At 46.0% G+C, this 11,531-nt stretch overlaps 1 protein-coding gene across 1 annotated transcript; it reads right to left on the bottom strand.

The window, feature by feature from the left end:
* Nucleotides 1-24: 24 nt before the first annotated feature.
* Nucleotides 25-9,854, bottom strand: LOC101941445 (protein PET117 homolog, mitochondrial). Its single transcript, XM_005287462.5, has 2 exons — nt 9,630-9,854; nt 25-174 (listed from the first exon to the last, which is right to left on the bottom strand). Exons 1-2 carry the CDS (start codon nt 9,783-9,785, stop codon nt 25-27), a joined length of 306 nt encoding a protein of 101 aa, XP_005287519.1. The 5' UTR covers nt 9,786-9,854.
* Nucleotides 9,855-11,531: the final 1,677 nt, after the last annotated feature.

Here is an 11,531-nt window from a genome sequence, read left to right as displayed (position 1 = left end):
AATTCTGATACTTCAGTTCTAGGTCTAGGATTGTTGGGACCCCTTTTCCATTAACATCTTGTCTCTTTCTGCTTCGAGTTGCTTGGTCAGAGTAATCTGTTCTTGTAAAAGACGAATGTTTTCCAGTTTACGGCTTTGTCTCTCAAGGTCTCGGATTACTCCTTCGTGCAGCCTCTGAAAATACAAGAGACATGGTTCGTTATAGTGTGTCCTGGGTTGCATAGGACGCATGCCCATTTGCATTCCAACCTCTGTCACAGCATTGCCAAGTGTATAACTGTTACAAACCTTTAATTCTCGGTTAGCAACCTGAGCTACTTTTGGAGTCTAAAATTACAAGAGCTGAGATCTGATGTGTGGATGTTGATAAACTACTGGTAGCATGCCAGGAATACTGTATTTGTTGGCTTAGCTGTATGATCTTAATATAATGATAAAGTGTTGGACAACGGTAAATATTGTATATTGATAAGCTCTACAACATTATGGAGAGACAGCAATCTCTCCACAGAAGATTGACTTCTCCCCCATCCTTACCAGAACTCAACTAATCTGCCCCAAATTTCTCAATTTGTGTTCCTCTGCTTGAGAAGAATTTGAAGGTGACCTGAAAAGAATGTTAAGAAGAACTTTTCTCCTTCTTTATGATGTATAAAAGCTGGCCTGAAAAGGTTTCTTTCAGCTTGTTTTTTTTTAAACTTAAAAATATCTAGTATGTAAAGTCTTCCCTGGCTTTGCTGGAGATCCACTGGAGGTCCCACAGCACGTTTATTGTGGGCTCTTGAAAAAGTAATATGTGATTCTACAAATATGTTCTTTCTTCAAAATGTTCATTGAAGTTAAATAGACATTGGTATACACAACATGGAGGCTACATATTTTTTTAAATGAAAATTTAATAGGATTACTATAACTGAAAGAGAAACAGTTTTTCCACTTTGTTTATTTTGTGCACTTGACAGCATTTTGGTCCTAATCCCATGGACAGACCTCTGCACCCATGCAGAGCCCCCAGACTTTGGTGGGGATTCCAATGCACACATAGGGATCCACCCACACAGAGCTCACAGTACTTTGTATGCAGTCAATTTAACTGTTTTCCCTGTATAGTCAGTCAGACCTTGATGCTGAAACTGGATCCCTGCAAGCGGATTCAAGTGCTGGGCCTTTGCCAGTTTCCTTTTTTGTTTATGTGAGTATTTTGCACAACAATAGGGGAAAGAAAGGCATATTGAAAACAAGAAAATACATCTGCAAAACCACAAAAATTGGCAAAGGAACTATGTGGCAGGAGTAGTACCTGCAACTGTTTATAACTCCTAGCAGATTTCAAGCTGATGGTGGCACATTTAACAAAAGATAATAAAATATGATATCTGATTAGGAAAACACATTCAATGGTTGCATGGAAGCCAATACTGGAACAAGCACAGGGTTCTGTCCACATGGATCCAACTTCAGGATCAGGGCCATATTTTGTTACTACCTATAGTCTTGATCCTTGAAAGGCTTATATGCCTGCCTAATTTACTAACTGATATATGTAAAATTAAACTTGGGCATAAGTCTTTGCATCATGGATGAGGGGTTTTTTTTAAACAACTAACAAAACCATCCAAAGCACAGGACTTGGTAGTGATGGGGGACTTCAACTACCCAGACATCTGCTGGGAAAATAACACAGCAGGGCACAGATTGTCCAACAAGTTCTTGGAATGTATTGGAGACAATTTTTTTTTATTTCAGAGAAAGCTACTAGGGGAGAGGTGGTTCTAGATTTGATTTTGACAAATAGGGAAGAATTGGTTGCGAATTTGAAAGTGGAAGGCAACTTGGGTGAAAGTGATCATGAAATGGTAGAGTTCAGGATTCTAAGGAATGGTAGGAGGGAGAACAGCACAATAAAGACAATGGATTTCAAGAAGGCGACTTTAGCAAACTCAGGGAGTTGGTAGGTAAAATCCCCTGGGAAGCAAGTCTAAGGGGAAAAACAATTGAAGACAGTTGGCAGTTTTTCAAAGAGACATTATTAAGGGGACAAGAGCAAACTATCCCACTGCGTAGGAAAGATAGGAAGTATGGCAGGAGACCACCCTGGCTTAATCAGGAGATGTTCAATGATCTAAAAGTAAAAAAAAAAAAGAGTCCTATAAAAAATGGAAATTTGGTCAAACCACAAAGGATGAATATAAACAAATAACACAAGTATGTAGGGACAAAATTAGAAAAGCCAAGGCACAAAACAAGATCAAACTAGCTAGGGACATAAAAGGAAACAAGAAAACATTCTACAAATACATCAGAAGAGGAAGACCAAGGACAGAGTAGGCCCGTTACTCAATGAAGTGGGAAAGACAATAACAGAAAATGTGGAAATGGCAGAGGTGCTTAATGACTTCTTTGTTTCGGTTTTCACCAAGAAGGTTGGTGGTGATGGGATGTCTAAAATAGTGAATGCCAGTGAAAATGAGATAGGATCAGAGTTTAAAATAGGGAAAGAACAAGTCAAAAATTACTTAGACAAGTTAGGTGTCTTCAAATCACCAGGGCCTGATGAAATGCATCCTAGAATACTCAAGGAGCTGACTGAGGAGATATCTGAGCCACTAGTGACTATCTTTGAGGAGTCATGGAAGATGGGAGACATTCCAGAAGACTGAAAAAGGGCAAATCTAGTACTCATCTATAAAAAGGGAAATAAGGACAACCCGGGGAATTACAGACCAGCCAGCTTAACTTCTGTACCCAGAAAGATAATGGAGCAAATAATTAAGCAACCAATTTACAAACACCTAGAAGATAATAAGGTGATAAATAACAGTCAGCATGGATTTGTAAACAAATCATGTCAAACCAACCTGATAGCTTTCTTTGACAGGGTAACAAGGCTTGTGGATAGGAGGGAAGCGGTAGATGTGGTATATCTTGACTTTAGTAACGCTTTTGATACTGTCTCACATGACCGTCTCATAAACAAACTAGGGAAATACAACCTAGATGGAGCTACTATAAGGTGGGTGAATAACTGGTTGGAAAATCATTCCCAGAAAAAAGCAACAGAGGGTCCTGTGGCACCTTTAAGACTAACAGAAGTATTGGGAGCATAAGCTTTCGTGGGTAAGAACCTCACTTCTTCAGATGCAAGTAATGGAAATTTCCAGAGGCAGGTATAAATCAGTATGGAGATAACGAGGTTAGTTCAATCAGGGAGGGTGAGGTGCTCTGCTAGCAGTTGAGGTGTGAACACCAAGGGAGGAGAAACTGCTTCTGTAGTTGGATAGCCATTCACAGTCAACCCAGAAAGTTATCAGTGGTTCACAGTCATGCTGGGGTCCCGCAGGGATAGGTTCTGAGTCCAGTTCTGTTCAATATCTTCATCAATGATTTAGATAATGGCATAGAGAGTACACTTATAAAGTTCAGTGGCACCTTATAGACTAACAGATGTATTGGAGCATAAGCTTTCGTTGGTGAATACCCACTTCATCAGATGCATTCACCCACGAAAGCTTATGCTCCAATACATCTGTTAGTCTCTAAGGTGCCACAGGACTTGTTGTTGCTTTTTACAGATCCAGACTAACATGGCTACCCCTCTGACACTTATAAAGTTTGCGGACGATACCAACCTGGGAGGGGTTTCAAGTGCTTTGGAAGATAGGATTAGAATTCAAAATGATCTGGACCAACTGGAGAAATGGTCTGAAGTAAACAGGATGAAATTCAATAAGGACAAATGCAAAGTACTCCACTTAGGAAAGAACCATCAGTTGCATACATACAAAATGGGAAATGACTGCCTAGGAAGGAGTACCGTGGAAAGGGATCTGGGGGTCATAGTGGATCACAAGCTAAATATGAGTCAACAGTGTAATGCTGTTGCAAAAAAAGCAAACATCATTCTGGGATGTATTAGCAGGAGTATTGTAAGCAAGACATGAGAAGTAATTCTTTTGCTGTACTCTGCGCTGATTAGGCCTCAACTGGAGTATTCTGTCCAGTTCTGGGCGCCACATTTCAGGAAAGATGTGGACAAATTGGAGAAAGTCCAGAGAAGAGCAACAAAAATGATTAAAGGTCTAGAAAACATGACCTATGAGGGAAGATTGAAAAAACTGGGTTTGTTTAGTCTGGAGAAGAGAAGACTGAGAGGGGACACGATAACAGTTTTCAAGTACATAAAAGGTTGTTACAAGGAGGAGATAGAAAAATTGTTTTTCTTAACCTCTGAGGATAGGACAATAAGCAATGGGCTTAAATTGGAGCAAGGGCGGTTGGACATTAGGAAAAACTTCCTAACTGTCAGAGTGGTTAGTCACTGGAATAAACTGCCTAGGGAGGTGGTGGAATCTCCATCATTGGGGATTTTTAAGAGCAGGTTGGACAAACACCTGTCAGGGATGGTCTAGATAACTTAGTCCTGCCTTGAGTGCAGGGGACTGGACTAGATGACCTCTCGAGGTCCCTTCCAGTTCTATGATTCTATCATCATCAGGACACAAATATATTCACAGGCACGACAGCTGACTGGCTGAATGCTGGGGGGGGGAAATTGCCCCCAAAATTATCAAATAAACTATCTGTGAATATTGTGACCAGTTCTAACAGAAAGAGGCTTTATTTCTCACCCAGAATCCAAGTACACATTTCAAGGGAAATAATTTGTTCCATCAAAATCATCAAGAAAAAATGTTTTGTGCAAGAAATATTTTAATCTCATTTTCAAAAAATATGGAGTCAAAGACAAAATGTATTTCACCCAAAAATATCACTCTCACTGGAAATGAATTTGATGGGAGAGGTTCTTTCCCATCAGTTTCAGTCAATATAATTCAGGTTATAAAATTACTACTATCCTGACAGACTAGTAGGTAGTACTGTATTATTTAATGAAAATACAGAAAAGAGGAAGAGATTTTGATCAATGCAGGCATCAAGCATGTCTCTTTATCCAATAAAATACAGCAGTCCTGTAACCTACCAGGCTGTGTTTTCATTCACTTTAGTGCTACACAGCTATATATGGGTTTTGCAAAAAACCTTTATATTTTGTCCCAAATGACACAGAGCTATCATCCATCTTTAGCACAATCAGAATACATACAAACCGACTTGGGTCTGGTCAATACTCAGAAGTTGCACCTGTTTATTTTTTACATCAATTTAGCTAACCCTGTGCAAGTTTAAATTCACTTGGCTCATCTCAAATTAGTTCATTAAGGCCAAAAATTTCTTAAATTAAATCAACATAAATCAGACATGAACTGATTTAAGAGTGTCCACATTCGGGGTCTGCCTTGGTTTAACTAAATTAATTTGAAAAACAATTTAGATAAACGGATGCACTTTTGAGCATAGACAAAGCATTAGTACTTGCTGATTATCAGGCCCTGAATTAGAGAGGCCATTTTTGCTTATACAGTGCAGGAGAGCTGGGGGAAGAGTACACAGATGTGCAAGGTTTGAGCCCTGTCTACACTATGGGCACTACAACGGCACAGTTACAGTGTCATAACAATGCCGCTGTAGCATCATAGCGTAGATGCTTTCTACAGCGACAGAAGGTGTTTTTCTGTTGCTGCAGGACACCACCTCCCCAAACAACAGTAGGTTGACGGATGCATTCTTCAGACCCTTGAGTATCATAGCTATGCTGACCTAACTTTTAAGTACAGACCAGGCCTTAGTTATAGCTAAGAAACTAGCGGATCTATAAAAAGAACAGGAGGACTTGTGGCACCTTAGAGACTAACAAATTTATTAGAGCATAAGTGGATCTATGTGAACCTTTGAAGGCTGTATCCATCCACACCTCCGTCCCACTCTACACCATCTTTTTCATTTCATGTCTCTGCTTTCCCTCATAGCCCTAACCAGGGACTCAGCTCTCCTGGTAATCTTTAGGTCCCCATAAAGCCTGTAGCCATCAGTTCCTGGATTTGTGTTAACTAGAAATGTAATGGAGAATCTCAGCTTTCATTTAAGAACAATAAGTTTTTGGCCCTATTGCTTGTGAACAGAGCCTTGAAAATGTGAACCAATTTAAGCTGATCACTAGAGTTGAAAGGATCAAGCAGCTGGAACCCACTTCTGCATCAGGGCTCTGTGCTAAATATCGCCCAGTGAACACAATCATTTCATGTTAAATTTGGGTGTATCTTGAAGAATCATCTCACTAACCCTCCCTAAAATCTCTAGCCCTGCTGTCTGTGCCTAAAGTAGTGTGATCATGATGGACAGAGGAATAGATTACCATTTGGGTGGAAAGGGATGGGAACGTAACATTGTTTCACAGGCCACCCAACAAAATGCTACTGCTGACTGTGCCCCACAAGACAGATTTTCCCAGCTGACCAATAAGCTCCTCTGTACCCTCCACCTTTAAAGAGTTTCACTCAGTCCAATAGATCTGGCAATACAGTATATCTGCTTGGCAGTTGGACAATTGTTGCAATTCGTCATCCTCTGGGATTTCCAGTCAGAAGTACAGTGGCAATCTTGAATGTGCCTGACCAAAGACACTCAGCACTATTCTGTGAATGGAGCTGAAGTTGAAGGTAGTAGCAGATACACTGCTGAACCTACAGGAATCTTCAAAGTCTAAGGAACAGGACTGGGAAGAGAAGCCTTTTGGTCTAAACGAGGAATTGTGGCATGGGGCTATGGAAACTTATAGAAAGGTAGGGGGCATTGGAAATGATACAGAGAAAGGTGGGGACAGGGCTGTTTGGAGTCAGGCGAAGTCCCCATACTTTTTGTAACCTTAAAAAATATATGAGCCATTCTTGAGGGACTAACCACATGAATTTATCCACTACACAGTTCCCCTTTTACATACACATACATGCACAAATTACATTAGAAGAACACTAAATTTGCATAGTTAAGCACTCAAGAGTGAGGAAATGCCTTAATTCAGCCCCTTGTGTGGATGCAGTATGATACGGCCTTTAATTACATGATCACAGGCTATTTTTCCTCACAGCATCCGTGTGCACAGAATGGATGGTGCTTACTTAATGAACACCTTTTCTCCCCAAGTGTGATTCCTGTCTCCCCCCATCCTCTAGGCTCCTAATCCCAGTCCAAATCTCATTCCCTACCCAGTCCATCTTCCCTTCTGGGTTCCCCATCCAAGTCCTAGTTTCACCCTACCCCTCCTACTCATCCCAATCCCAGTTTCTTTCCACAGCCACCAGGTTCCTTGTCTCAATCTAATTCCCTCAATAACCCCGCTCCTAGTCAGGCTCTTGTACCTTCTACATACAAGTCAGGCAGTTTCCTCCTCCACACTGCCTGGTGATGAAGCAGTGGGAGAACTGAGAGCACAAGACAGTCTCCATGTTCTCAGTTCTGGTGTCCGACCCCAAACCAGCACAAAGCAGTGGGAACAGCAATTGCAGGGAAAGTTCTGCTCAGATTCTAACCTACTGCCCCCAGGATGGAGCCTACTCAGCGCATACTGAATCTTCAATGAAGTTAGCGACTAAACACCACCAAGTCTCTACTGAGCATGTGTGAAATGAAATATTTCAAAGGCTTATAATTTGGCCAGTTTTTCACAGAACAGCAGAAAGGCACATCATGATACAAAGGTCAAATGCCAAGCCTTTGCTCCAAATCAAGGAGGTGCTTGTTGTGCTTCTCAACAAACTGTTTGAAAGAATTCTTTTAACATGGGCAAAACAATGCATTTTCCCCACTGTTGTCCTTGAAAATGGCTGAATTATTTTAGCTGGAAAAAAAAATCAGACCAAGACATACAACCAGTATTGGAAATTTCAGTCTGAACAATTACAGTTTGGCAAAGTTATAAGGAACTGAAAATGGGATCCTATAATGGGAACTGTTGGACAATCCTAGGTGGTGCTCCCACTCCCACCTACAAAAAAGTATTTCATTCAGAATTAGAACACTTTTAGTTGGGTTCCTCCATACGGGGACTCATCATCTTCTCAAGTGACACTTCATACCTTGTAGGACACTACCTTCAGGGTTGGGGTTCACTAGGAGTTATCAGATACGTATGTACAAGGCAAGAACCTTCTCAAGTTTAAAGCTCACGCAAAATCTTTGTCAGCTATGAGATTGGATTGCTAGACTGCATATCCACCAGTGCAAACTGTGAAATGCAAAGGAACAAGCCGTTAAGTCAGTCAACGCTGCATCTCCCATCAACTCCTTTCCTCACCCACCTCCCATAACTTCACCCAAATCAGCAACCAATGTGCACCCTTAAGCAAGACAGAAGTCTACCCCCATATCAATTTCATACCCGAGTGCCTATATATTGCACTTCTAGGAGATGAGCTTGAGGATGTGATAGGAGCTTGGAAAATTTACTGGACATATACTAGCCAAAGGGCCAAACTTACTAGCCTAATGCTGATATGAACTAAAAGAGGAGGGCCATGACAGAGGAAGGGCTGGGCACAGACAGGGGTGGATGCAGTTAAGGGGAAGCTACAGGAATGGGCAGGACACCAGAAGGGAAGAGGCAGGGGGAACAGGCAAGACTGGGAGAAAGGGTATTATTTGCAGATATGGGACAGGCAGATCTAGGTCTGCCCAAAACCAAAGGCCCTCACAGGGAGGAACTGCTAAGCCCAGGCCACAGGTGAGTAAATGGGGCAACAAATGAAAAAACAGGAACAGAAGTGAGGTCAAAGGTTGAAAATCAAGGAATGGGACCCTAAGCAGAGAACCCTGTACAGCACCCACTGCACCTCAAAGGCATCTAAGGGCTCAGTGGACACTGCCCAGAGGAACTCTGCAAAGAACCGTGATCAAATAAGGGAACAGAAATAGGCCCCACAATCAAAGAGCACCCTGCTTTCCAGCCTCCAATGGCCATCTTGGCCATTCCAGGAGGAGGTCGACGAGGAGGTCCCACGTACAGATGCTCTCAGCACGGCTCAGAGGAGGGGAATGGCGTGAAGCACGAATGGGTTTAGACGCTCTCGGCGCAGCTGGGAGGAAGGAGATGCCATGGAACATGAGCTCGTACAGACACTCTCAGCACGGCTCAGAGGAAGGGGATGCCATAGAGCCTGCCCGCACCAGCGAGGCGAGTCCGAGACTGCTACCCAGGGCCCCGCGAGATTCAAACGTGTGACCCCGGCATTCTGGGCACCGTTTGGAAACAGACCAGCAGGATGTTGGGGGGGGGGGGGGGGGGCTTGCAGGGCAGGCGCCCGATGACACGTTTAGAGGGCACTGGGCAGAAGAGCAGAGTGCTGGGTGGAGCTTGGACTAGGAGGGGGCGGAGCTCAGCGATGGGCGGGACAGGAGGAGGGGTCACTCTACTTGAGGCTCAGGGCCAGAACCAGGTGTGGGCGGGGCCAAATATGAGGGGGCGTGGCTATGAGCGAGGGGGCAGGACAGGAGGGGGGGTCGCTCTCAGTGAGGGGCGGGGCCAGAACCTCACGGGGGTGGGGCTGGGTAAGGGCGGAGCCTACGGGTGGGGGGGGGGCTCTGAGTGAGGGACAGGGGCTGAGGCCGGGGGCGGGGCTGGGGAGGAGCAGGTGACGGGTGGGGGCTGGCGGCTAGCGCCTGCGTGGGGCGGGGCGCCCCCTCTCCCCCCAGTCCCCGGCCCCTCAGCCGGGTGGCGGCAGCTGACGCTCACTCACCTCCTTGACGCGTCTCTGCTGGATGTGCACGGCGGCCACCGTCCCGGCCGAGAGCAGCACGGAGATGCCCAGCGCCACCTTGGAGGCCGTCGACATCCCCTCCCCCACCGGGCCGTTTGCGGAGCGCGAGCCGCACAGCTCGAGCGGCCAGTGCATGCGCGTGCGTGCCGGCCCGCTGCTGCCGGGGGCGGGACTCTCTGCACGGGCCGCGCGCGCGCTGACTCGCCCAATAAATAGAACGCGGAGCGCATCGATCCCTACGCCCCGCCCCCCGGCCTCCAGGCCCAGCCCAAAATAATCGAAAGCCGAGAAAGGGATTGGGGGAAGGACTAGAGCTCAGCGGGTGGGGAGTGTTGCTGTTTGCCTTGGCCAGGGGCTGTAGTGGACCTGCCCTGTGCAGGGGATGCTGAACTCCCGGTGCTGGCCCATTGCACTGGTACGAGGGGAGGGGGCTGTCCCTGTGCCAGGGATGCTGGGTCATTGCCCCATGCATGGAGGGGGAGGGGGCTGCAGGGCAGGTGCTGGCTTATTGCCCTGGTACATTCAGAGGATCTGTCAGCCCTCCCCCCATAGCCGCCCTCCCCAGCTCTGCCCTTGACCTCTTCCCCTCTGTGAGCCTCAGCCACTCCGAACCTGGGGATGTGGGGAGAGTGATCCCTACTTTCCCCCTTAGGCTTTCCGGTCATCTCCTGACTCTCCCAGCTGCCTCTCCCTATGGGTGGCACCTGCCCACCTCTTCTGCTGCTCCCACACCAGCTCCCTAGCTTTCTGCTGGGTGGAGTGATGTTGTGGGAGCTCAGTGAGTGGACGCCCTGTGGGCCTCTCCTTGGGTGACCAGACAGCAAGTGTGAAAAATCAGGACGGGGTGGGGACGTAATAGGAGCCTATATAAGAAAAAGACCCAAAAATCAGGACTGTCCCTATAAAATCAGGACATCTTGGCACCCTAGTCTCTCCAGGGAGCACTGCATCTGTCTGTAGGAAGGGGACTTGTGGGGGAGGGTTTTTAAATCATCAGGCTGCCATCAACATCGCCTCAAAGCCAAGTGCATCTCATCAATATCCTCCTGTGCTCTGATGTGTGTTGTCTCAAGGGGGTACCATGCTTGGCCACCTCCCCTTTAATAGCTTCACTTACAAGCGAAGAACAGTAACAGATAAGAGTGGCTTGTTATTTGTGCTGATATTTATGCAAAACAGGTGAAGATTCAACTGCTACTGCCATCTCCTTGTTTTAATTTCCCCTACACTCCCTGTTCCTGCTGCTTCTGTCTCAGCCCCCCTTGTTACACCCCTCCTCTGCTCTCTTCACAAGTGACTGGGCCTGTTCTCATACTGTCCCCTGGCCTGGAATCTCCTCCCTGATCCCGTGAATTGCACAACTTCACTCTTCTCCTTCCAAGCCTTCCTTTTCTAGTCTGTTCTTTTAGGCCCTGTCTGCATTGGAGACATTTGCAGGGGTGGAGCTACATCACTCCAACTAGCACAAAGATGTGCTGCAGGGGTTGGACACAGTGCTTGCACTGGTATAACATAGCCCCCCGTGATCCCCATTTGTGCCAGTGCAGCGCATCTTTGTTAGGGGGTTGCACTGCTTCACTCACTCCCTCAGCATGGGACTACGTGGATGCTTGCATCATGGCTGCTATAATGGGCAGGTGACTCCAGGTGCCTGACCCTGCCATGCACTGGCATTGCCAAGGGTACACCTGGCTGCATGCCAGGATTTAAACAGGCAGGTAACAGCTCGTCAAGATGCAGCAGTGTTATTGGTGGGGTAGAACCACCCCGCGTGGTGCCCCCTCCTTGAAAGGGCTCTGCTACCGCAGGGCACTAACTGCAATCCTTGGTATGGAGTCTCTGCTTCCCCCAGAGACCAAGCAGCCCTCTCTGGGCAGGTGT

This window comes from Chrysemys picta, chromosome 3 (genome assembly GCF_011386835.1).
Source record: "Chrysemys picta bellii isolate R12L10 chromosome 3, ASM1138683v2, whole genome shotgun sequence".
NCBI classification, from domain to species: Eukaryota; Metazoa; Chordata; order Testudines; family Emydidae; genus Chrysemys; species Chrysemys picta.
This window is presented reverse-complemented; position numbering and strand designations above follow the sequence as displayed.

Bases quoted from the DNA above. Each gene is read 5' to 3' on its own strand.
- LOC101941445 (XM_005287462.5), bottom strand. From the start codon at position 9,785: ATGCACTGGCCGCTCGAGCTGTGCGGCTCGCGCTCCGCAAACGGCCCG. The intron at 175-9,629 runs GTGAGTGAGCGT...TTGTATTTTCAG, and splicing joins AGCAGAGACGCGTCAAGGAG to AGGCTGCACGAAGGAGTAAT.